This window comes from Bos indicus x Bos taurus, chromosome 1, assembly GCF_003369695.1.
Source record: "Bos indicus x Bos taurus breed Angus x Brahman F1 hybrid chromosome 1, Bos_hybrid_MaternalHap_v2.0, whole genome shotgun sequence".
Classification (NCBI taxonomy): Eukaryota; Metazoa; Chordata; class Mammalia; order Artiodactyla; family Bovidae; genus Bos; species Bos indicus x Bos taurus.
This window is the reverse complement of record NC_040076.1, coordinates 149938533-149966174: the sequence shown is the minus strand read 5'-3', so window position 1 is coordinate 149966174 and position 27642 is coordinate 149938533. Positions and strand designations below refer to the sequence as shown.

The window sequence follows — 27642 nt, the reverse complement described above, 5'->3', positions numbered from 1 at the left end:
CACAGTTGCAATTTTCCTTTGGGCAAAGCTGGAAAGATGGGGATATTCCCCCCTTCTCACTGCTTCCTACGAGTTTCAACTTTCCTCAAATGTTTCCTTGCCTTTGTTCACTCCAAAGAGTTGAGTAGTTGATTTAATATGTTTCCCAGCCCCACCCAGCTGTTATCTGTGGAGGATAAGTTTGTTACCAGAAGGAAAATTGTTATATATGGATTTTTCTATTTCATTGTTCTTTATAATTCATCTTGAATTCAGTTTTGTTTTTAAAACTTCTTGAAGCTAGAGCTTAAATCATTGATTTTTAGGACAGGTGACCTTTATTTTGAAGGATAAGGTTTTAAGTGAGAAAATCATATAATTGGATTTTAATATGATGAATTTTAGCATGGGCACAATGTGATGGAGTGGGAGGGAGAAAGACTAGAGGTGGTACAGCCAAGTGTAAAACTTTTCAAAGACACAGATAACAGAGGATGGTGGCCTGAGCTAAGGGAGGAACAATTAGAATGAGAGCAAAGAAACTGATTTGAGAGCCATTTCAGGGGTAGTAAAGACAGGGGTCTTCTATGAAGACCTATAAGACCTTTTAGAATGAACACCCCAAAAAGATGTCCTTTTCATTATAGGGAATGGGAATGCAAAAGTAGGAAGTCAAGAATCACCTGGAATAACAGGCAAATTTGGCCTTGGAATACAGAATGAAGCAGGGCAAAGACTAATAGAGCTTTGCCAAGAAAATGCACTCGTCATAGCAAACACCCTCTTCCAACATCACAAGAGAAGACTCTACACATGGACATCACCAGATAGTCAACACCAAAATCAGATTGATTATATTCTTTGCAGCTAAAGATGGAAAAGCTCTATACAGTCAACAAAAACAAGACCAGGAGCTGACTATAGCTCAGATCATGAACTCCTTATTGCCAAATTCAGACTTAAATTGAAGAAAGCAGGGAAAACTGCTAGACCATTCAGGTATGACCTAAATCAAATCCTTTATGATTATACAGTGGAAGTGAGAAATAGATTTAAGGGCCTAGATCTGATAGATAGAGTGCCTGATGAACTATGGAATGAGGTTTGTGACATTGTACAGGAGACAAGGATCAAGACCATCCCCATGGAAAAGAAATGTAAAAAAGCAAAATGGCTGTCTGGGGAGCCTTTACAAATAGCTGTGAAAAGAAGAGAAGTGAAAACCAAAGGAGAAAAGGAAAGATATAAGCACCTGAATGCAGAGTTCCAAAGAATAGCAAGAAGAGATAAAAAAGCCTTCTTCAGTGATCAATGCAAAGAAATAGAGGAAAACAACAGAATGGGAAAGATTAGAGATCTCTTCAAGAAAATTAGAGATACCAAGGGAACATTTCATGCAAAGATGGGCTCGATAAAGGACAGAAATGGTATGGACCTAATGGAAGCAGAAGATATTAAGAAGAGGTGGCAAGAATACACAGAAGAACTGTACAAAAAAGATCTTCACGACCCAGATAATCACGATGGTGTGATCACTCACTCACCTAGAGCCAGACATCCTGGAATGTGAAGTCAAGTGGGCCTTAGAAAGCATCACTACGAACAAAGCTAGTGGAAGTGATGGAATTCCAGTTGCGCTATTTCAAATCCTCAAAGACGTTGCTGTGAAAGTGCTGCACTCAATATGCCAGCAAATTTGGAAAACTCAGCATTGGCCATAGGACTGGAAAAGGTCAGTTTTCATTCCAATCCCAAAGAAAGGCAATGCCAAAGAATGCTCAAACTACCGCACAATTGCACTCATCTCACACTCTAGTAAAGTAATGCTCAAAATTCTCCAAGCCAGGCCTAAGCAATATGTGAACCGTGAACTTCCAGATGTTCAAGCTGGTTTTAGAAAAGGCAGAGGAACCAGAGACCAAATTGCCAACATCTGCTGGATCATGGAAAGAGCAAGAGAGTTACAGAAAAACATCTATTTTTGCTTTATTGATTATGCCAAAGCCTTTGACTGTGTGGATCTCAATAAACTGTGGAAAATTCTGAAAGAGATGGGAATACCAGACCACCTGACCTGCCTCTTGAGAAATTCGTATGCAGGTCAGGAATCAACAGTTAGTTAGAACTGGACATGGAACAACAGACTGGTTCCAAATAGGAAAAGGAGTACGTCAAGGCTGCATATTGTCACTCTGCTTATTTAACTTCTACGCAGAGTACATCATGAGAAACTCTGGGCTGGAAGAAGCACAAGCTGGAATCAAGATTGCCAGGAGAAATATCAATAACCTCAGATATGCAGATGACACCACCCTTATGGCAGAAAGTGAAGAGGAACTAAAAAGCCTCTTGATGAAGGTGAAAGAGGAGAGTGAAAAAGTTGGCTTAAAATTCAACATTCAGAAAACGAAGATCATGGCATCTGGTCCCATCACTTCATGGGAAATAGATGGGAAAACAGTGGAAACAGTGTCAGACTTTATTTTTTGGGGCTCCAAAATCACTGCACATGGTGACTGCAGCCATGAAATTAAAAGACGTTTACTCCTTGGAAGGAAAGTTATGTCCAACCTAGATAGCATATTCAAAAGCAGAGATGTTATTTTGCCAACAAAGGTCCATCTAGTCAAGGCTATGGTTTTTCCTGTGGTCATGTATGGATGTGAGAGTTGAACTGTGAAGAAAGCTGAGCGCCAAAGAATTGATGCTTTTGAACTGTGGTGTTGGAGAAGACACTTGAGAGTCCCTTGGACTGCCAGGAGATCCAACCAGTCCATTCTGAAGGAGATCGGCCCTGGGATTTCTTTGGAAGGAATGATGCTAAAGCTGAAACTCCAGTACTTTGGCCACCTCATGCGAAGAGTTGACTCATTGGAAAAGAGTCTGATGCTGGGAGGGATTGGGGGCAGGAGGAGAACGGGATGACAGAAGATGAGATGGCTGGATGGCATCACTGACTCAATGGACGTGAGTTTGAGTGAACTCCGGGAATTGGCGATGGACAGGGAGGCCTGGCATGCTGCGATTCATGGGGTTGCAAAGAGTCGGACATGACTGAGCAACTGAACTAAACCGAACTGAACTGAAAGACAGGGGTGGGTAATGCTTTAGATACTGGTGATGAGGGAGCAGGAGAAGACAAGTGAGGGTCTCAGGTTTCCTGCGCTGGAGGAGGAGATGCTTTGGGCAAGATAACAGGATATAAGAGCATTGTTCCCTGAATGACATGGTGCTATCTGATTCAGCAGCATGAAGCAAGCATGGGCGAACTCCAGGATACTACAGCATGTGAACTGGCAATGGCTACAGAGCCATCTCCAAGAAGCATGTCTTGGTTGAAGGAAGGGTTTTTAGTAATCTCTGCAGGAGGAGACATGAAATGCCCCAGAATGACAGACACAGAATTATGAAATGCATTTAAAAGTCAAGTACTTTCATGTCTTGGGAAATCAGCAAACTCTTGGTGGATAGCACTTGGAAGAGGAAGCCCAGTGTATGATTAACTCGTGGAAGCTAAAACTAGCCTCTGACTATTTGAAAACCAGGGTTAAAAAGTCTTCCTGTGTACAGAAATAGTGGACAGAACATCCGAGGAAGAAGACATTTTGTTCTCTACACTGAGAACGGAAAGCCCTCTCAGCAGTATCTAAAAGCATCCACTGGCATAGCTTTTAACAACAGAGCATCTGCTGCAAGTTTGCTTTGCCTGTCTATTCTGAAGAACTGGGGAACCAAGGACAATCACCATCACCAGAGGGACCCTTCATCTCTTTCAGGGGGAATGAAAGGAGGCTGAGCATAACCAAGCTGGTGAGGAAGCAGAAAGGAAAGAAAAGTGTTATAGATTGAATTGTGTCCCCTCAAAGAAACACAAGGAAGTCCCAATTCCTAGTGCCTTGGAATGGGACCTAATTTGGAAATAAATTTCTTACAAAGATAAAATGAACTCATTGAGAGGTCCCTCATCTAACTTTTGTCCTTATAAAAACAAAAAGGAGGAAATTTGAACACAGAGACAGACACACAGAGAGAGCAGACAGTGTGAAGACAAGGGGAAAAGACCATGGGAACATGGAGGCAGAGGTTGGCATGATGCTGCCTCAAGCTAAGGAGCTTCTGGGGATACCAGAAGCTGGAGGAGGCTAGGAAGAACCCCATCCTACAGGTCTCAGAGGGCCACAACCCTGCCTATGCTGACTTCAGACTTCTTGCCTCCAGAACTTTAAGTTAACAAATTTCCACTATTTTAAATCATCAAGTTTGTAATCTGTCACAGCAGCCCTAGGGAAAGAATACAAATAGCATGGCCCTCCCAGGAATCTGCTTTTATCCTCTAATGCAATAACAGTGACTGCAGCCATGAAATTTAATGAGGCTTGCTCCTTGGAAGGAAAGCCATGATAAACCTAGACAGTGTATTAAAAAGCAGAGATATCCCTTTGCCAACAAAAGTCTGTAGAGTGAAAGCTATGGTTTATCTAGTAGTCATGTACAGATGTGAGAGTTGGACCATAAGGAAGGCTGGGCACCAAAAAACTGATGCTTTCAAATTGTGGTGTTGGAGAAGACTCTGAGAGTCTCTCCGACAACAAGATCAAATCAGTCAATCCTAAAGGAAATCAACCCTGAATCTTCATTGGAAGAAATGATGCTGATGCTGATGCTGAAGCTCCAATACTTTGGCCACCTGATGCGAAGAGCTGATTCATTGGAAAAGACCCTGATGCTGGGGAAAATGGAGAGCAGAAGGCGAAGGGGGCGGCAGAGGATGAGATGGTTACATAGCATCACCACCTCAATGGACATGAATTTGAGCAAACTTCAGAAGATAGTAGAGGACAGAGGAGGCTGGCATGCTATAGTCCATGGGGTCACAAAATGTCAGACACAACTGAGTGAGCAGCAACTCCTGTTGTGGTCAGCCTTTTTATGCCTGACTTCCAGCCTTAGATTTTAGACCCAGAAACAAGGTTTTGCTTGTTTCCTTTCTTCACTGACTCTTCCTGGGAGTTGGGTCCTGTCTCTGATTTGCCTGCCGTGGGTTTGGGTCCTGAAGTTCACTCCCTTGATCTCCCCTCTTTGTGGTGGATTTATTCACTATGTCTCTCTCACTTGCTCCTCTCTTTACCCACCTGTGTGTGAAATAGGGAGATTTTCAGCTCGGTCTTCCTGAGCATCAGGACATATCTGTCAGAACTTCACTCCACAGTCAACTTCCCTGGCATGTTTGCCCTGTGTTTCTAGCTTTTCTTGGTGTCTGGGTTCTGAGCCTGCCTGCTTAACCCTGGTCATTATGGTAGCAGTGACTGCATCTTCCAGGGCCACTCACTTGTCCCCACTAGGTCACCTACACTCAGGATCAAATTCTAGGGTATCTATCGGTTCTGTAGTGATTGCTCATCTCTACACAGCACTCTTTGTCTCTCCATCAGCCAAGATCTTAAAATGATCTCCAAATATCTCTTGGAGGTTCTCTGAAAAGCCCAGTATAAATTCTTGCAAGTCAGGTTTTCAGAACTCAGCAAAATAACCCCTTGGAAACTTACCACTCTAATGGTATTGGCAGCACTTGGACAAACCCCTTATTATTTGCCTTGCTGCTCTTCAGTATTAGTTTAGCTTCCAGGGGTCAGGTTTGTGGCAACATAGCAACTCAACTGTGGTTTGTTTTCACTTGACAAAAACACATGAAAGCTGAACAATGACTTCTTTGTTCCAAGAACATCAACTACCAAATCCTCCAGGCTCCTTTGTTCCAAGAATATCAACCACCAAATCCTCTAGGCTCCTTTGTAGGAAAAGAGCTTAGGAAGGAAGATGGACTTTCACTTTGGTCAGTCCTGGGTTTTCCTCCCAGCTCTGTCACTTCTTAGCTATGTGACTTTAGCCAAGTTGTTTAACTTCTCTGAACTTCAGTTTTATCACCTATAAAATGGGGATCGTGACACACTTGCTTCCATGGTAGCTCGGTGGTAAAGAATCCACCTGCTAATGCAGGAGATGTGGGTTCAATCCCCGGGTTGGGAAGATCCCCAGGAGAAGGAAATGGCCACCTGCTCCACTCTTCTTGCCTGGGGAATCCCATGGACAGAAGAGCCTCACGGGCTATAGTCCATAGGGTCATGAAAGAGTCAAACATGGTTTAGTGACTTAACAGCAACAACAACAATGCTTACCTGATTTAAGGAGATACAACTCAATCATAATGGATGTAAGGAACTTAGAAGCGAACTAGCTACATACACTTGGCCACCAAGATCTTCCTCTGGAATTTCTTAATTCTGGTTACCACTCTGTCGATTCTTCGGCCAACTGTTCATCCCTACTCAGATAAACAGTCGGTTTGTTGGCTTTGTTTAAATCTTAGTGAGCAGTGTTCATATTCCTGTGCTCTTTTCTTTCACCTGATGGATTAATATCATTTCTACCTTCTGAATACTTATCCCATATGCTCAGCCTCTGAGTAACAGACCCCTGGTAGCATTCAGGACCTCCATATAATTATTCCAGGCTCCCAGATTCATGCTTTCCCTGGTTGATCTATTCTATCATCACCAAGCTCTGGTTTTGACCCATCACATGGAGAAACCAGCTCCATGGTGAAATTCCCATGTTGTAAATCTAGGGGATGGACTATTAGACCAGAAGGGAGAGACCTACATCACTGCACTGGTTTGTTGGGTGACACGGGATGAGACATTGAACCTCAGTTCGCTGTAGGGTCTTCTGTAAAGTACAGAAACTAGACATGCTACACTTCCTTCATTGGCTATAAAATGGACCAGTAAGTGTTTTGAAGTGGCTTAAAGCATTAAGAACCTATGAGTGTGTGTCTTATTTGCTCTCTGCAAATCCAAGTTGAGACTGGAAGGCTTGGGGATTGTGTGCATGTGTGTGTGTGTGTGTGTGTGGCTTATATAAGTAGAAGAGGCATGTTGCAACAGAACACGCTACAACATGCTTCCCATGTACCAGGTCAGCCCGATTGATGGTGGGAATGAAGGTTAGGAAAACCACATATAGTTCCATGTTGGTGCAGAATGGGGTGTCTGTTGCTTACAGCAGACTTATGGCAGATCTCTAAATCACATGCAGATCTTCAAACCACATATAAACTGAGATCTGACAGATTAATAGAGGTAAACAAGAAAGATACAGAAAACAGCTCTAGAGGCTGGTGCGAACACATGTGGGACATTCAAATACGAGATTCCCTGGTGGTTCAGTAAGAATCTGCCTGTCAATGCAGGAGACACAGGTTTGATCCCTGGGTCGAGAAGATTCCCTGAAGAAAGAAATGGCAACCCCCTCCAGTATTCTTACCTGGAAAATCCCATGGACAGAGGAGGCTGGTGGGCTACTTAGTCCATGGGGTCACAAAGAGTCAGATGTGACTTAGCGACTGACCAAAAGCATGAGGTACTATAGAGGAAGTGTAAAATTCAAGTAAAGGGATAGAAAATTTGGGGACTAAAACCTCAAATTAGGTAGAAGTTTCTGGAAAGAATATGGACTTTTGCATTAAAAATTAAACCACAAAGCTTGTTTATCTGAAATCAAGGATTTCTGAGAAGAGAAATTATGGCTGCCAGGATGCTGTGTTTCCAGCCCAGAGCAAAGCTCCCGTGCTGCTGTGACAACGCCCCATACATTCACCGCCACAAAGACATGGTGTGGTGGAGGCAAACCTCTTTCATGTCTTGAACATAGACAGCTCAGTTCTTGGCCAAGGTCATCCCACGAGGGCAAGCAGATGCTTGAGATAATGGAATAGATGATATGTGTCTGAGAAATTTCATGCAAATTGAAATTAATAAAATGTCCTCCAAACTGATGAGCCTTATTACTGTATTCCAGATTACTGTGCACTTTCTGGAAAACTTTTTTTTTTTTTGGCCCAAACAGCATCCTCCAATTTGACTTCCTACCATATGCACCAGCCTTTTATATTTCCACCTATCACATGCTCACTAAAAGAAACTTATCTTGCCATCACTGAAAATACCACAATGAATCACCCAAGATTTCAAAAGAGCAGTTCCAAGAAACACCTGTAGAAAGTTTGGAGCTGTGGCAGCCACTTTGTTGTGTGTGTGTGTGTGTGTGGTGTCCCCATAGGAGGACCGTGGCTGTCTCTTGGGTACAAATCTCTACAGTGTGGATCTTAAACAGCTGTGCTGCTTTGCGGTCACACCCATACTGATACCTTTAAGGCTTATATAATTATGTGCTTTCTTTTTACCCATAAAAGTAAAAAGGCAATGGAGTACAAGAAACTTTAGTAAGAAATAAGGTGCAGAAAGGATGTTGTTAAATTGTTAACTTGATCTTTAATCATTGACTAAAATAAAATGAGCAAGTAGAACATCACGGCAAAAGAAAGACATAAGGTAGAAATTTCATATTCTTTTCTTTGATTAGAAAAGAAACAAAATACATTCCTTTAGGCCCTGGTAGAAAATACCATCTTAAAAAGTACCTGCTTATCCCCAAATTATTGTAATTACCATCATCAGAAAAAGATGTTTCAAATGAGAATTTTCTTCTGAGCTCTCTAGGAAAATATTAAATCCTTGTCCATCAAAGCATGAACTATAACATCATAACCCTTCCAATAAAATGAGAAGAAACTCAAGACTTCAAAATTAGCTTTATTGTATTTGCTATTATTTTACAGATGAGAGTGATTCTATATATATAATTAAAGACAGGTGATAGAGTTACATATAAAAACAAGAAATGGTTTGATAAATAGAGGGATGAATCCATAGAAAGTTAAAAGACCTATTTAAAGCTGATTGGTCATTGGGTTCAGTAGTGACTGAGTACACACACGTTAATTTGAGATTTCTAAAATGTACCAAATAGTAGCTCAACCTTGAGAAGCAGGAGTCACTGCTACGCTAAGACAAATTTAAGACTAGTTAAAAATCAGAAGAAAGCAAGGACATGCATCTTGCCGCATGGTATAGCGATCAGATCAGATGGAGTGCTATATATAGCAAGAGAGCATGGTGTGACGGAGATTTTGGTAAATGCACACTGCCAGGATTTACAAAAAGTAGGACTGTTCGCTTGTAAAGTCTGCCTGTCATTTGGGATTTCCATCTTCATAACATTCCCGTGAATTTCATTAAGTGGTATTTTGGAGTGAGTCCTTTTGGAATGGAGAAGACTGTTTACCAAAGCATTCTTTTTTGTAACTTACAATTCCATGACACTCTACAGAAATAATTCTTCAAAAATAGATCCAAGTTGGCTGTCATCCTGCCTTCCTCTCCTGACTGCTGTTAAATACTTTCTGTCAGCACACAAACACAGCTTCCTCTTGTGATCTGGAAGTTTGTTTTTGTAAAAAGTCCCTGATACCGTCATACTTCCTGTAATGATTTTATTTCATGCAACATCCTTAGTCTTAAGATTTGATTGCAGATGAAAGAATATGGTTACCTTATAGTAAACGGACAAAAAAAAAAAAAGTCATTCCTTTGAACTCCCATCCAATCATGCTCTTGGAACTCTTTACTTTTTCAGCAATATTAAAGACATTAGCAATAATAACAATCATAGGAATAATAAGCTAAAAGGTCATACATCTTAGCTCGAAATCAACAGCTTCTGATTTTTTTTCTAAGAGAATGTGTACTATGCAATCAATTGTAGTAGCCCCCTTAGAGTCTAAATTTGAGTAGGTTCTATGTCTAACATGAATATTTTTGAGGGGTGAAATTAGATATCTTAGATTGTTGTGAAGGCATGTATAGTAGATAAGATTTAGCCTTGAGGAAAGATAAGATCATAGCTAAGTACATCACAAGGTTGGAGCTGTTAAACAAAAAACGTGGTAATGGGCTTTTAGGCAGATGCCTTTATCTTTGGTTTTACCCATCTAGTGGTGGTTAGTAATACAAAATGATGTGCCCATTGTTCCCAGCCTTTCTGTGATAAACAAAGAGCATGCCCAGAATTTACCCAAAGTCCCTGCATTTGGCTGAAATTATCTTTACTAGGGGGCTTTCTAGGTGGCACAGAGGTAAAGAATCTGCCTACCAATGCAGGAGACATGGGTTCAATCCCTGAGTTGTGAAGATCCCCTGAAGGAGGAAATGCAACCCACTCCAGTATTCTTGTCTGGAGCAAGACAAGAATCCCATGGACAGAGGAGGGCAGTGGGCTACAGTCCTTGGGGTCACAAAGAGCTGGACACGACTGAGCTCGCATGCGCTGCACTACCTTTACTAGTCACATGGCCTTTATCCACATATATGACACCTTTGGCATTTATGCTCATGTGCCAATTACACCTTTTGACTTCCATAATCAATTCTTGTAATTTTATTAGGAATTAACTATCCACTCCAATCAACACTTTTTCTCTGTCTTCTATTTTAACATACTAGCAACGTACTCATTGAAAGATAAGAGTTCCTATCCCCAGTTTTTAGGCATCTAAATAGATGCCTAGTACAAATTATTACTACTAATTTGGATTGTTTATTTTTAACCCACGGGTTTATTTGGCTTGCTAGAATGGTTGGCAAGGATGAGGTATAGACAACCAAGCACATGGGCAGTTGAGAGGAAACTGACTCAGGAGAGCTGACAGAGGATGAAGATGAAGTGAAATGCCTGGAGCTTTATTTTTGCCTCGTGTTTCTCTCTCATTATGTATCTAGTGGAAAAATTTTGGAAAAAAATGTTGGACTTAATTCATCAATGTTTCTTAAGAGTTAGGAAAATTGCTACCCCTGGGAAGCCAAAGGATATGATGATGGTTTGTTGTAATGTGAGACTGAATGAGCAATATTTTCTCTGAAGTTCTTTTTCACTGGCAGAAGTCTGTTTACATGGAAGCCTAGCTAAGTCAACTATTAGCTTTTTTTTTTTTACACCTTTCTCACTGCCTTCCTTACTCTGAAGACAAAGACTTTGTTTCAGATTTCTTTTAAAAAATCAAAACAACAGAACAGCAATTACGAAAAAGTCTACCAAAGAATATACAAATGCCTCAAGAAGTTAAGTAACTGCTTTATTTTTTTAATCTAATTATAAAATTAAACTCTAATTATACTTTTTCATTGCAAATTCTTACTCTGGAGACTCAAAGTCTTCTTACAAGGTACCTTACTCTGAGAGAATAAGCCACTCTTTGCTGCCCAGAAACCCAAGGACGGGTTGGCAGGACATTCTGATTAAAGATAAACTGAAATTCACAAAAGGCAAAGTGTATGTATTAATAGTTAATCAATTAGAAGTGAAATGTTAAGCTTTAGACCTTCAGGGCTAAGTCTTTCTAAGGGAAGAAAATTAAGTGCACCTTGGACTTACACAGAGTCAATTGCTGACACACACATGCAAAGTGCAGAACTTGGAAATTAAGACTTGAAATGCTGCCACCTTTCACTTGAGAAAAAAATCCCTTCCAGAAGGCTATGATAAAATAGCCTGCATTCAAAACTAGCTATTTCAAATATTTAACAGATGCATGAAAGCCAAGAGCGAGAGGCTGGACGGTTTGCTATTGTCACATCATTGGATGTCTAACTCTTTGACCAGAGACCAGGTACAGAACCATGCCTGAAGATGAGGCTGCTCCTTTACTGAGGTACCAGGGCAAAGGCTTCAGGTCTTCCTGACTTTGCTTTTTTCTTTTCTTCTTTCTCCAGATGGAGTCCTGAGGATTCAAGAAGGAAGAAAGAGTCATCCTGCAGAAGTGTCCCTTTTTAAAAAAGTCTGACTCATTTAATCAACCCTGAATATTCATTGGAAGGATTGATGCTGAAGCTCCAATACTTTGACCACCTGATATGAAAAGCTGACTCTTCAGAAAAGACCCTGATGCTGGGAAAGACTGAGGTCAAGAGGAGAAGGGGGTGACAGAGGATGAGATGGTTGGATGGCATCACTGATTTGATGGACATGAGTTTGAGCAAACTCCAGGAGATAGCAAAGGATAAGGGAAGCCTGGCATGCTGCAGTCCTTGGGGTCACAAAGAGTCAAACATGATTGAGAGACTGAATACAACAAAATTTACATTTTTATGGGATTGAAATCAGTCAATTCAGAGAAAAATCAGACGAAATAATTGTCTAAATATCTAGTCCACTCATTCATGGCACTTTTTACTTTTCAGTTCAGTTCAGTTCAGTTCAGTCGCTCAGTCGTGTCCAACTCTTTGCGACCCCATGCATCGCAGCACACCACGCCTCCCTGTCCATCACCAACTCCCGGAGTTCACTCAGACTCACGTTCATCAAGTCAGTGATGCCATCCAGCCATCTCATCCTCTGTTGTCCCCTTCTCCTCCTGCCCCCAATCCCTCCCAGCATCAGACTCTTTTCCAATGAGTCAACTCTTCACGTGAGGTGGCCAAACTACTGGAGTTTCAGCTTTAGCATCATTCCTTCCAAAGAAATCCCAGGGCTGATCTCCTTCAGAATGGACTGGTTGGACCTCCTTGCAGTCCAAGGGACTCTCAAGTGTCTTCTCCAACACCACAGTTCAAAAGCATCAATTCTTTGGCACTCAGCCTTCTTCACAGTCCAACTCTCACATCCATACATGACCACAGGAAAAACCATAGCCTTGACTAGCCGGACCTTTGTTGGCAAAGTAATGTCTCTGCTTTTGAATATGCTATCCAGGTTGGACATAACTTTCCTTCCAAGGAGTAAGCGTCTTTTAATTTCATGGCTGCAGTCACCATGTGCAGTGATTTTGGAGCCCAGAAAAATAAAGTCTGACACTGTTTCCACTGTTTCCCCATCTATTTCCCATGAAGTGATGGGACCGGATGCCATGATCTTCGTTTTACTTTTAACCAGTTCTTTTAGGTTTCTGGAGTCATTTCTGGGCTGTAATTTCCTGATAAGTAAGAAAGAAAACCAAAGATGGTTTGTCTTGGTCACTGAGTGAATCTTTACTGGACTGTTTGGTGCCATTGCCTACTGGATGCCACGTCAGCACAATGCTGTTGTCGTTGTTTAGTTGCAAAGTTGTGTCTGACTCTTTGGCTACCCCATGGACTTAGCCTGCCAGGTTCCTCTATCCACAGCAAGAATACTGGAGTGGGTTACCATTACAATGCATTTTATTACATAAGACACGGCTTGCAGATTACACTGACTTGCTGCTGTTTACATTGTGATTTCTCAAATGGAACAGGATAGTTCTGAACAATTGCACTAAGAAGGCTTGATGCCCTGGAAATGTTTCAAAATGCAAAAACCCTTTTTATGGGTCAAAACACTCTATTAGTTTGACTGTCCTTAGTTGGATGTTGAGTATGAGTCTGTTTCAGTCAGATTCATGTCCAGATATAATCAAATAATTTTGCCACCTGAATCCTTTTGTGAGCATGTTAATACGAAAGGATTTTGTACAAAGTAATAATAAGTAAGTGTGCTTGGAAAATACTAAGCTTCAAATCAGACACAACTTTAGTGCTATTTATTGAATAGTTTCTTATAACATGATTTATTGACTGGTACAAGTATTGGGTTTTGAGAAACTACATATTTATTTTGTATGTATTGCAGATCAGATGATCAAGTCTTCCATATTTGGCCAAAACAGATATGCAAAGTGAACATAAAGAAAGACTTTTCAATCTTATGCCATATCATTGTACCATATACAATATAAGTATGTAAGATTCCCCATCTTCATCACACTTAAATTAGCACTGATGTAAATCTGTGAAAAAACTTTATGGTACAAGCAAAAAATTGTAAACATGCCGAGGCATTATTTTCCTGTGATTTCACTACATTATACAATTAAAAAGTTTAATAATTGAAAGGGCTAATATCTAACTACACTAACGTGATTTTTTAAGAAGAATGAAGATCTAAAACAAACTGCCATAAAGTGATCAACAGAAACAAACAAAAAAAAAACTTCCTGAATAACTGAAGACAATAACTTCTTGTGCACTAGGATTGTTTTTTAAACTTTTACAGCTTCAACTCCATTGTTTTCATACCTAAATGTTCACTTCTGGGTCAGAGGTTTCAGGCACATTTTCTGTTTAATGGAGGGAGACTTGAGATTATGGTAACATATGATATGACACCGTTTCACAGAAAACCTGAATCCAGATTACAGGCCCTGTTTGCTCCGAGTCCCAGCGCTCCCATTCTTAAAGAACCAAATAAACATGAGCACATTTGTCGAAGACTTGCTGTCTTAATCACAAATGTCTTTGTGGATGGTTTCCACAACCATGACAGAAGAGCCAGGAGGAGCATGCCTGTGTATGCGTGTGTGTGTGTGTTTAGGTCTATGTGTGTGCAGGTCAGTGTATGCATACACATGGGGTCACGCACACATCCATTCTTCTTGAATGAATGTTCAAATCTGTCCTTGTCTGAATGAAATGAGAGTTCACCTTTCGCAGATTTAGCTAATCCTAGCGCATTGATTCTCCGCCCCCAAAGAAATGCTCTAAATCTTGCCAAAATCCAAACGTTACTCTGTAACACTGAGTTGTATGAGACTTATTTCAATACTGAGAGCACCCTTTACATGCTATCAGGTATCAAGCTTTGTTCATGCTTTAAGGAGTCATCTGCATTTGAACCCCTTAGCCTTGGCTCCTCCTGTTCTTCATGGCCCCAGCCAAACTCCTGGATTTCAAAGTAGGAGCAAATTTTCGATTGTTATGAAGCTGAAATTTTCTTTTGTGCTGATTGTAATCAACAAGCATGTACTTGACTTGAGAGAGACAACCATTACTATCAAGAGTGTTATTTTGTTCTTGAAATGTCCATGCCAGTTCCTCTGTGGATAAGGTATTTTAACAGAAAGGAAGGAAACCCCTGAAAGGAATATTGGGCCATAATAAAGAACGGGATAAGGGATGAGCAGAGTCCCCTGGCTTCAGAAAGTTACTTCAGAAACTCTGTTGGGAGTGAAGCTTTTCAAAATTTCATTTTTGCATGAATCACTTGGCAATTCTGTTAAGATACAGACTATGACTCTCTAAGCCCATGTGGGGCTAATGTACTAATAAGGCTCCTGGATGATGCTGATGGGTGCTGCTTGTGAACTTCATTTTAAATAAAAAGGGGCTAGTACATTTCAACAAAAAATTTAATGTGAACAATCACATCAGCTCCATTTGCATATTTTTACAACAGTTCATTTCTAATTTGATCAATTTCACTCTATACAACAACATTCACTGAAAAAGGTAAAAACGGAATTATACTTTGTGAATACAGAGTCCCTTTGCCCCAGTTTATGTTTGACCAGATAGCCTCCATTATAAATACTGTTTTCTCTGCTTGAAAAAAACGAGTGTGTTTTAAAGCAACAATGTAAGTGGATACCGAACCACATTTCAGCTCTTGGTTGTGATGTCTTTCATACTTGGACTGAATAAATACCTCATATTATAGCTGACGTCCTTGTATAAGAAGTACATTTCCTTTCAGTATCAGCATCCTGAAATGTCTGTCCACTCAGCAGGACATTGTTCCCATAGCCCTCCACCAGCTTTTTTGAAATGCAGCCCCCTTTTGGAAAATTTGAATTTAGGGAGTTCGCTTCAGACAGAGCATTGAAGAAAGGAACCCTTTCAGATGTGGCAAAGGTTGTTTAAAGCCATCAGATCAGAGGAACAGGTCTGTAACACGCGCAGTGTTTCAGGGTGTGTCCACACATTTTCAGTTCCCTGGTGATCTCTGTGTTGGAAGGGATCTCAGATGCGAAAGCCGCTCGGAGATAAGCCGAGGCGACACCACTGCCGTCAGACATTGCTCTGCTGCAGCAAAAGCGTTCTCAGCTCTCTTTCCCTCTGATCCTCCTGCCTGTATTTCTCTTCGAGTTTCTGCTTCTCAGAATCCGCGCAGTAAAAGGTACAATCCGGGCTCTTCCGGATCTGTTCAAACTGACTGAAGTCAGCCACGTACTTGCCGGTTTTCGAGAGAGAGACGACAGGCACAAACTCAAAGCCCCAGTAGATCTCCTCCGGGATGTAAGATGTGCGGCTCTGGCACACGGCGCTGGTGGACTCCACGGTGGCATTGAGGAGGACCACCAGCTCAAACTCCTTCTCCTTCAGGTTTTGGGGGGTGAGATCCCGCAGGGGGCTTGTCTCATCCAGCACATGGTAGAACGTCATGGGCAGGATGAGGAAGGGGCTCTCAGAAGAGGAGTCCACGTGGAACTTGACGGTGGCCTGGTTCAGGAGGATCTGCTCGCCCTCCTTGGTGACGTGGGTCTGGAGGAGCTTCCCCGAGAGCTGGCACTGGATCAGGAGACTCTTCCTCATGTTGGCCACCTGGATCACCAAGCACAGCTTCCCGTTCTGCTTGGTGATAACGGCGCAGTGGCTGAACTTGATGGTCTCCGCCCGCTTTTTGGGTCTGGCGATTTTGGCCAGGAAGGTGCCCGTGATGAAGATCTCAATCAAGGTGGTGATGACCAGCTGGGCCACCAAGAGGAAGATGGCATGAGGACATTCCTCGGTGATAGAACGGACTCCGTAGCCGATGGTCGTCTGGGATTCCAGGGAAAACAGAAACGCCCCAGTGAGGGAGTCCACTCTCATGATGCATGGGGTGTGATTGGAAGGAGGCTCACTGGGCTCCAGGTCCCCATGGATAAAGGCGATGGCATAGTAGATCACCCCGAACAGGAACCAGGTCATCACGAACGTGGCAGCAAACAGGGTGAGCTTATATCTCCACTTCATGTCGATGACGGTAGTCCACAAGTCTTGGAGGTAGAGCAAATATATGCCATCCACTTTGTCAATTCTCACGTTGCTGTGCCCGCTCTTGGACATGACTCGGGGTCTGCTGGCCTTGAGGCCAGCACCAGCAGTGTGCTTCACCAGGGGCGCGCTGGCCATGCTGATGTGAATCGGGTCCATAGACCAGCTCACAGGGCCACCTAAGGAAAGGACAAAGGAAGATGTCCCCTTACTGTCACGTGTCCAGAAAGTAGAAACAGGATACTCCTATGAGATAAAAGTGAATGTACACGGAAGTTCACAAGAAAGGTGAAGACTGAAGGCCAGATTCATGGATGTGTACCTGGGGATGGTGGTAGGAGAGAGTGTGGAGCAGAGACTGGAGACAAAGAGACTGGGGTTAAATTCTTTCTTTCCAACTTACTGTGTGACTGGGGCATGCTATTTAACCTCTCTGGACCCCAGCTACCTAATCTGTGAACTAGGAATACAGTCTACTTCTCAGAGTTTTTGTGATGGTTGAATGAGATAATGGCTGTAAAGTGTCAAAACAGAACTTCACACTCAAATGCAAATCTTCTCTTTCTGATATCATACTCACAAGCATCCACCCCACAGAGTATTATGAATATTTATGTATATTCTGCTTTCAAGGATTTTCAAGTATAGAAAATTAAAAAATAAGTTGACTTAGCATAGGGCCAGTACTGATATAAATAAAATGCACCATCCACAAGATACTTTTTGATATAGTGATGGAAAATGTTAGCACAAACTTTAAAACCTTGGGTACTATTCATAAAAAATTTTTAAAGCTGTTCTTTTGCATGATATAGCAATAGCCATTAATAGCCATTGATTTCCCCCCATAGTCTGATGAATTATTTGGAATCCTTGATCTGTCCCAGTTTTTGATTACAATGGGAAAGATCAAGTTATCCAACAGCCAAAAACAAACTTAGAACAAATAATCAAACTTTATTAATAGCTGGTTATGCTGAGATAAAAGTTATCAATATAGAATATTAGGCGTGGCATTTAGGTAAGGCACAAAAATCCTGCCTTACTTCTTTCGAGCTAAGTAGAACCAGCCTAAGTATCTATTTTAAAGAGCTAGTGAACAAATACATGAGTACAGGCATCTGACAATGTAGCAGAACAGACTTACCTGCAAGAGGTACTAGGCTGCCATGCTGAGCCCCAGAGAACGCTCCGCATTTACAGACAGGGAAAAGCTGGGGTGAGGCCACACAGCATCTTATAATGCCTGCCTTGTGACTGAGATAAGTTACCCCTACATTCCTTGGAAAAGATAATGTGAATGATTACAGGGTAACCACCTGGTTGGCATGATTTTCCACCTCAGTGGCATTTTAATAATAATAAAAAATTTCTCCCTTTAAAATGACACTGGTATACAGTGGTCTATGATTCATGCAGTAATCTTTGCTGTTGGAATAATGTTTTCTCAGCAGAGTTTCTAAAATAATCCTCTGGGCAAATCCCTTCAAGGAATCTGAAACTGTATCCATTAAAGGCTAACACCTGTTGAGGATACGGCTAATCTGTTGGGCTTTTTAGTTTTCCTCTTGCACTGTTAAAGTGTGCCATTTACTGCCTGCCCCTTGAAATGATCTTTTTTTTTTTTTCTCAGAAAAGGGGAGTCTCTTTTTCATTTTCCTTGCAAAGAATGGCCCTATGTTATCCAGAATTTATTTTTCTTGTTGAAGCCTATCCCACTAATTTGGGGACCAGTCTAGATGAAAAGTAGGCTTCCCTGGTGATTTAGACAGGAAAGAATCTGCCTGCAATACAGGAGACCCGGGTTCAATCCCTGGATCAGGAAGCTCCCCTGGAGAAGGGAATGGCAACCCACTCCAGTGTTCTTGCCTGGAGAACCCCATGGACAGAAGAACCTAAAGGGCCACAGTCCATGGGGTTGTAAAGAGTTAGACACGACTGAGTGGCTAACACTTAGATGAAAAGTACAGGATATAATTTAGTGTGGGCTTTATCAGACCCTCAGCAGCCCCTCTCAGGAATCAAGAGGAAAGCGACCACAGTGGAAGTTTGGAAACATAATGCCAGGCTGGCATGCCCAAGTGCCTAGTCAAGCTCAGAACATGGGCGCTGGCAAAGACAAACGTAGCTTACGGACAAGTAACTGCACGAGCTTAAAATAAAACAAAGCTCTTAGGGGCAAGTGCATGCCATTCAACCCACCGAAGTGAAAACAGAAGCTTAAGTTTTCTTGTGCGCATGGTACACAACTGTCCTGCGGCACAAACGAAGCTCCCAGCTCAGCCTTCTGCCAGAGGCTGGGAGACTTGGCCCTGTTGTTACAAAGGCAGGGCCACGACGCTTCTGTTTTAACCTCTCCTTCAAAGGGGCAGAGGCTAGGGATGAGCTGACTCTGTCTCCTCTCTCTCCCCAAAGCTCCTGTGCTACAGTTTTACACAACTGTTGTTGGAATCAATGACCCCAACGGCCATCTGAGGATGGGGGTCATATACGGGGGAAGAAAACCTAGATGGATGGGGATAAGGGCCTTGGGATCAGCCTCTCACTGTGGAAAAGAGTGGCTGGTGGACAGCACCCCAAGGCTAAACACCCACTCCCTCCCTCCCAACACCCCGTGCCCCCAGAACCGCATGCTACCTGGGGGCTCACTTGGCAGGCGGGTCAGATGGTGTCTTCTCCAAGGCAGGTGGATGGTCCTCACTCCCCTTCGCCCACCTGGCTACCATGGGACTCTGCTACTTCCTGAAAGAAAGAGGGCCACGTGGAGCTCACAGGTGTTTACTAAGAAACTGACCCAGTGAAACTGACCCTCAGCGTTCACCTTCCACCCCCGCACCCCCTGGCGATCTGGCAGGGTGCCCAGAATAGATCAAAGCTCAAGGAGTGTTTCAGGAATGAAACTGAAGCCCCAGCCACAATCCTCACTGTAGAATTCCCACCCTCTGGAGGGAGCTCAGTAGTAAAACACCCTGGAAAGAGTGGGTTAACTCACCCCCACAGAAGCCCACTATCAACTGGCCGGCAAACAGGGAGGCAGGAAGGGGAAGTGCAGAGGAAGTAAACAGTGAGAATTGGAAGGGAAGAGTCTAGAATATTTTTACCGCCTGTGGAAATGCATTATTACTGTTGAGTCATAGAACATTAGAGTTTAAAAGAATGTCAGAACCAAGGCATCTGACACACGGTTTTCAAATGAGGAGACCTGGGAGGTTGCAGTGACTTGTCTTGCCCATGGCAGAACGAACAAGCTCCAAAGTCTTTGGGAGCTAGACCAGCGTTCTTGTCAGCACACAAATCCCTCTTAAACCTCCGAAGTTTAATGCAATCTGTTCTGATGTCACTAGGCTCTTTGGCATTTTGGCATGCTCCTTTTCTGAAATAGTTTTTACTAAACTCTACTTATATATATATGGTAAGAATGGAAGATCAAAGAAATGAACTACTGTGAGCTGGAACACACCATCCCATCAAAGAGAAACCTACCTGTAAATGGACAGAGAGACCCTGACCAATTAGGAGAAATACATATGCAAACACTAAGCAAGAACAGAGTAAGGACGGAGCCAGAAATGGTCCAAATTGGGAAGTGTTAGTCACAGTCATATCTTACTGTGTGACTCCACGGACTGTAGACTCTGTCCATGGAATTCTCCTGGCAAGAATACTGGAGTGGATTGCCATTCTCTTCTCCAGCGGCTCTTCCTGACCCAGGGATCGAATTCAGGTCTCCCGCATTATGGGCAGATTCTTTACCATCTAAGCCATCAGGGAAGCCCAAAGTGGGAAGGATACAGAAAATAAAACGACAGTAATGAAGATTCAGGTGAGTGGCAACAACACTAAAGCTTCAGATCACCAATTACAGTACTCATCATCATAAACAGATAACACTAGAGCCAGGGACCAGCCTCTCTCCTAGGTGCTTTTCATGTGTGGCCATAATTAGCCCTCACAGCATCCCCATAAGGAGGAAACAGGGCCACAGAAAATCCAAGCTCTCAACAGCTGGCACTGGGCAGAAGGGTCCCTGTGAAGCCCCTGTGCCCACATTCTTGACCAGCCTGACGAAGACGCTCAGACCCTAAGTGCCTGAGAACTTCCTGGCAGGCTTGGCATTTTTGATTTGGTAGGTTTGGTGTGGAACCCCCAAAAACTGCAGGTCTGAAGAGTTCCCAGATGATGCTGCTGCTCCAGGAACACACTTTGAGAACCAACACACTGGATACAGAAATTGAATCATTATCAACATCTTAACAGCTCTCCCCTCTTGGTGAATATCCTATCCCCAACTCGCCCTTAGAGTCCTGAAGTAACACTATTGCATATAGACGTGGAGAACATCTGTTTATTACTTTCCAGAAATTCCCAGTCTCCACCATCCTTATAAATAAAGGAAAGCCAGTGACCCAGTGGCCCACGGCTAAGTATTAATTCTTTAAAGGAGCAGTAGGGCTTCCCTGGTGGTTCAGTGTCAAAGAATCTGCTTGCCAATGCAGGAGACACGGATTCAATCCCTGATTAGGGAAGATTCTGAATGTCAGAGAGCAACTGAACCCAGCCACCACAAATAGACTGTGCCCTAGAGCCCAGGACCTGCAGCCACTGAAGGCCACGCACCGAGGGCCTGTTTCCACAGCAAGAGAAGCCGCCACAGTGAGGGGCCTGCATACCGCAACTCGAGAGTCACCTCCACTCTTCACAACTAGAGAAAAGCTTGCTCAGTAACAAAGACCCCGCACAGCCAAAAGGAAGACAGATAAATAAATAAAATTATTTTTTTAAAGTAGCAATATATGGAGAATCTGATCAAAACTATAATACATTATCTATATTCATCATATAAATGTCATATACATATTGTGTTACAGAATATGTAAGCATTATATGCAATAAAATTTATGTTATATAACATTTACAGTAAACATGTTTATGTTTACTATACAATTTATGCTTATAATAAAATTTGTTATATAATATTTACAGTAAACATACAGTAAACATTTATATTACATTAAATATTTAATGGAATATAAATAATGCTAGTAGACAAATTAGCCAACATTAAGCATAGGCAAGTCTTTCATTTCCACAATAGACTTTCACCCACAACTTTTACTAACTAAACTGTGTTTACAGAGTATTTGACTCTCAAAAATGGGATAATCGTGCTAACTATCATGTAACACTTGGTTAGGAAAAGAAAATATGGTTTAAGAAGGGTTTTTTTTTTCTCTTAGTACAACACTGAGAACTTCTAAGAATTTAGAACTCTGCTGAGTCAAATTTTGGAAGTTTTCAGTTTGTCCATCCTGGGAAAAAGTTCTGTGTTCCATGGTGGGCTAACAGAATGCATGCAGTTGCAGAAAACAATAATTTAAAAATGAGGAGACAGTCGCTCCCTAAACCTGGAGCTTCTCAATCACGCCTCCAGTGATATCATTCTACATACCTTCAAACGGGGTGGCGAGGCTTAAAGTAAAATTCAAATCCAACTACAACTTCCTGATTTCCAGACTAGAATTGGAATTTGAGGGACTCTGACTTGAGAACGCTGGCAAAACAGCTGTCTGTTTGTAAGAAAAGTTGCTTTAAAAGCTTTCTCAGGTGTCAAATATTTCTGACGAAGCAAACTTTTGATGATCTCTCTCTTTGCTACGAATCCGAAACACCTGGCTGATATTTTACTTGAAGGGTACATGGGTTTAAATATTAAGTGCTGAAATATGTTTTTTAAAAAGTGCTTGACAAGAATGTAGTTGGGGTTCACTGCACTCCAAAGGTTTAAACGTAATGGAAAATAAACTCAGCGAGGCTTAGCTATCCTGTCTTTGGGTCCTGTGACTGTGGTCACATAAACACGCGGGGGGGCCTTTGGCGCTGGCCTCCCGCCATCTTCCCCCCGCTCTTCCGAGCAGCCTCGGCCTCGCTCCAGCGGCTGCGCCTCCTTCTCTGAATCCGCTTCTTGGCTTCCTCCGCGTCAGCTGAGGGCACGGATGGCTTTGCCCAGGTGGCCTCAGAACTGGGCGTGCTCATTAACGACAACAAGGTGCCCCGAGTGGCCCCTCAACAGGTTCCCAAGGGTGCCCCTTTGGTTGTTATCTGCCGGGGAAATGACGCTTTCCTCCTGCAAACCCTTCTGAGGACTAAGGGTGGCTGGGAGGACTGGCAAGTTTGAGAGGCTGTGCCGTTGGACATTCTCCTCCATGAGGAATATGAGGATCTGGTTAAGGTTACGGCAAATTCACCACCCGGTGTCCTGTATCTTAATGAGCTGTCTTTGAAGAGAGGAACTTGGAGCCTCATTGGGGGAGCCACGGTCGCTTTTCCTTGTGGTGGTTGTGGCTTCCAGTCTCTGGGGGGCCCATCGTCAGTCTATGAGCCTCCTTACCCGAGGCGGTTCTGCTGGGGGATGTGTGTTCATCCTCTGGGTCAGATGTGGTCACGTGACTGCTTCGGCCAATGGCGTGTCCGCTGCGGGGACCCAAGTCTCACCTGAACGGAGTGAGGGTGGCTCAGTTCTGGTTCTGCCCCTGCTCTCAGGGGAGGCTCGGAGTGGACCGTTTCTTCCTCTTGACAGCGATGGGGACTGGGGTGGGGAGAAGTGAGCTGCAGCTGAACTCAGGCTGACTCGTAACACGGGAAAGAAAAGAGTCCCGTGACCTTGTTGAGTTCTTGGACTTGTCTGATACTGTAAGTGTTAGTCGCTCAGTAGTGCCCGACTCTTTGCGAACCCATGGACTGCAGCCCACCAGGCTCCTCTGTCCATGAGATTTTTCCAGGCAAGGATACTGGAATGGGTCGCCATTTCCTTCTCCAGGGGATCTTCCCAACCCGGGGATCAAACCCAGGTCTCCTGCAGTGCAGGCAGAATCTTTACAGACTGGGCTACAAGGGAAGCCCCTTGTCTGATACTGAGACACAACCTGGTGAAAGTCTGACTGCAGCGATACTCTTAGTACATATTTTTGTATTTCAGGACTAAGTGTCTGATCTAAAAGGTACTGTATTTAAAGAAAACAGGTTAAGTCTTGAAACAGCCCTCAGTGTGAACTTCAAATGTTGGTCTATGGCTAAACACCGAATAGGAAAAGAATATTTATACTACCATGTGTAAAATAGATAGCTGGTGAGAAGTTGCTATATAACACAGGGAGCCCAGCCTGGCACTCTGCGATGACCTAGATGGGTGATGCAGGGTGGGAGGGATGCTCAAGAGGGAGGGGACACGTGTACTTATGGCTGATTTTCATTGTAGTAATGCAGAGACCAGCACAGCATGGTGATTTTCCTCCAATTAAAAAATAAAGAAAAGAAATATAAACCTCTTAAGATTTCAACAAGAAGAAAGATTTGCCTGATCCTGAAGGACAGCATAGAAAAAGTGAATAATTTTTCTCTTTCCAATAGTTTGACATTGTGACTTAAATTTCTCAGGATAAGGCGATTTTTCAGGGTAAGATGTAAGAGCCTCAGATCCTGTTGTTCTTATTTCTGTGGCGCAAGAAGCCAGTGTTTAAGGATCATGTAGCACCATGATCTGTGATGCCCAGCATACCAGACCTTATGTCATTAGTAGCCTTCATGTGGGCTGGGCGCTGCTTAAAAAGGGACTGGGCCCTTTTCAAACCCTGGTGGCTCCGATGGTAAAGAATGTGCCCGCAATATGGGAGACCCAGGTTCGATCCCTGGGTTGGGAAGATCCCCTGGAGAAGGAAATGACAACCCACTTCACTATTCTTGCCTGGAGAATTCCATGGACAGAGGAGCCTGGCAGGGTATAGTCCATGGGGTCGCAAGAGTCAGACATGACTGAATAACTAACATACACACACACAGTATTTTATTTAATCCTTCTCTTTACCTTGTGAAGAAAGTGTTTTCTCGATTTTCTAAATGAGGAAACTAAACTGAGAGATTCAATCATTTATACGCGTTCATAAAAGTTAAAGGACCCTGTTGGCAAGCCAGACCTGTCTTCACACCTGTGCTCCTGTCTAACCAAAACTAACTGTCCTCAAAACTAACTCATAGTAGACATCTCTCACTGTTGAGCAATTCTGTGCAGCACATTGTAAAATGAGTTCTGGCTCATTACATGTTAGTAGTCCTTAGAGAACAACAGCTATAATTGATTTATTGCTTATCCTGTGCACACCTTATCTAAGGGGCCGTGTATTAACTCTCACTTAGATTCAGAAAGGATTAATGCCATTATTCCAGGCGTCCAGGTAAAGAACAGATCCAGCACAAGGTCTGTTTGAGTCTGTAATCCTCATTTCTCACCTCTGTAACATGAGTTCTAGAACTTCAGCGAGCATCAGAATCACCCGGAGGCCTTAAAATACACATGGCTCTGCCCAGGAGGTTTAGAGTGCTCAGTCACTCAGTCGTGTCTGACTTTGTGACTCTATGGACTGCAGCCCTCCAAGCTTGTCTGCCCATGGAATTTCCCAGGCAAAAATACTGGAGTGGATTGCCATTTCCTCCTCCATGGGATCTTTCTGACCCAGGGATAAAACCCGTGTCTCTTGCATCTCCTGCCTTGGCAGGCAGACTCTTTACCATTGAGCCATCTGGGAAGCCCCTCGGATTAGAGGAGAGCCTAGAAATCTGCATTTCTAATGAGCTCCCAGGTGATGCTGAGGCTGCTCATCTAGAGACGATACTTTGAGATTAGAGTTATATAGAATCTGTGGGAAATTCACAAGCACATAAACTAGGTTACCTAAAAGTTCAGTCCTGTTGCTTTCAAGCAAAGGAGTGGGCCCTTGGGTGTGCGAAGGAATAGCAAGTTAAAGGGGCCAAGAATACAAATATATGATAGCTGTTGGGTGGCATTTTCAGTTAGCCAGAAAAGGGCCTCCTAGGGTTTAGAAGTTCAGATGAATTGTCTTGAGGGGGACAATGAGAATTTGGGGGGAAATGCAAGTAACTGTTTTAAAATTTCTCCAAGTTTTCTTTCTAGGATGATGGATACCATCTTACAGTAGACTTGAGGATTCACAAGCTAAGAACACCAGAGGCTGGAGGAAAGATCCTGGAGCTTAGGACTGAGAGCTGAAGCTAGAAGGGCCTTAGCAGTCCTCTTGCTCAGGCTTCCCCTAAGTGTGTGGCTCAGATGGTAAAGAATCCACCTTCAACGCAGGAGACATAGGTTCGATCCCTGGGAAGATCCCCTGGAGAAGGGAATAGCTACCCACTCCAGTATTCTTGCCTAGAGAATCCCATGGACAGAGGAACCTGGCGGGCTACTGTCCATGGGGTCAAAAAAATCAGACAGGACTAAGCGACTAACATAGATAACTGGTAGAGGTGCTCCACAAATAAAGTGACTTGCCTTGCATCCCGAACCCTCAAGTACCCCACTGTCTCTACCTACTGTAGACTCACACTGCACATCTGTTTAGTACAGGGTCTGAGAATTCTATAGCAAAGAAACACGCTTAACCCTCTAAATCCTCCACTTGGCCAACATTTGAGAGCACCCTAAGGAGGGCTGATCTGGTTTAAACTTTGCACTTTGTATCCAGGGAAAAAGAGGATCACAAAGGTTGAGTGATTTATTCAAGGTCATTGAGTCAGTGGCAGAAGTAGGGCTGGAAACAAGGCTTTGTGAGTCTTAGTCCATTTGATGGGGGGATGTCTAGCTCTCATTGTGGACATGAAATATCCTGAGATGAGCTATCCATCACCCTGGACCCTGAAGACAGGGCAGCATATAAAAGAAGGCCAGAAGCACCAGCATCACTTAGAAATGTTCATCAGAAGTGCCAGCTAAAGTGGTCCTCTGCTTGGGCCACTGAATCAGAACCAGTGTCTTAAAAACACCCGACTTCCGAAAGGATTATGTGGCTGGAGGTTCTCGCTTGGAGAACTGGCAAAGTCTTTTGTGCCTTATTGTATGTTGGAAAAGCATCAAGTACTGCTTTAAAGACAAATCCCACATTTGACATTGCATGTGGGTCTCTAATGATCCAATTTGCCTCTGTGGTCAAATATTTAGCCTTTTTCCTATGTTTCCATTCCATTATTATTGTTTCAAATTCCATAAGTAACTAAAAAATCCTTTTCCATCTCTCCATGCGGTTTGCATAGTTATGCTCTTTGCCCCTCAATGTAGGCTCTTCTAAATTTTTTTTTTTTAATTCTGTAGAATATCAAGCTTTCTCTGGATAAAGACAGGTTTAAACAGATACTGAGTTCACTAGCAGACTCATTTTCCATTTTCCATGGCAAAGAATCCGAGCCCTGGAATAAGGTATCATTTGCTGAATATTTTTCTAAAGACAGTTTAATTTCAGGCCCTTTATTTTGGGAGAGAGCTGGCTAACCCAAATAAAACATTATACATCTGTCTGTTGTTACGAGTGACCAACTTCAGCTGAACATCATTACTTACTAACAGTTAACTTTCCTATAGAGTAAAAATGTGCAGCAGCTAAAAAGCAAATGGAAATTTCCTTTGGTTTACCACCCTTGATCTCTCCATGCTCCGACATGTGAAGAACTTGGGTAATAAGCATATACTCCCCTCTAATCACAGCATGGTTTGGACATGCATTGTTGTAAGATGACTGGCAAAACAGGAAAATTTATGTCTGAGGGGAAAAAAAAACAAGGCCAACTGGATTGCACTAGACGCCCTAATGCACTGCTTCCAACTTTGTCTTTAGGGAAGAGATTTAAGTAGCCCGCGGAATCTTACTTTCTATTCTTGTCTGGATTCATTCAAATGTGCCACAGGGGAGATGGCTCCAAACTTGAGATAAAGAGGTGAAAATATAGAGTGTTCGGGTGTGTCTGATCATAACTGGTAACCTGGAAATAATTCAGGACAGCAGGTACTGGTTTTTTTTCAGATGATACTTGTAGAGAAACAAATATTGTATTTAGTGTATTCTATTCAATGAAACTTCAAACTGGGTATCGTCATAGCTCTAAA

The 27642-nt window shown here is 42.8% G+C and overlaps 1 protein-coding gene across 8 annotated transcripts in view; it reads right to left on the bottom strand.

Moving 5' to 3' along the window:
- Positions 1–13407: 13407 nt before the first annotated feature.
- Positions 13408–27642, bottom strand: part of KCNJ15 (potassium voltage-gated channel subfamily J member 15) — a 57632-nt gene continuing 43397 nt past the window's right edge. For 4 of the 8 annotated variants that reach the window (XM_027548942.1, XM_027548906.1, XM_027548924.1 and 1 more), the window contains exons 2-3: positions 19338–19442; positions 13408–16879 (exon numbers count right to left, since the gene is read on the bottom strand). In XM_027548942.1, coding sequence (XP_027404743.1) covers positions 15732–16859 — 1128 coding nt within the window. In that variant the 5' untranslated portion in view covers positions 16860–16879; positions 19338–19442 and the 3' untranslated portion in view covers positions 13408–15731. Of the gene's footprint in view, positions 16880–17847; positions 17982–19337; positions 19443–20310; positions 20457–22149; positions 23381–27642 lie in introns of those variants that run through there. The other 4 variants (XM_027548905.1, XM_027548904.1, XM_027548907.1 and 1 more) reach the window with 4 other exon arrangements.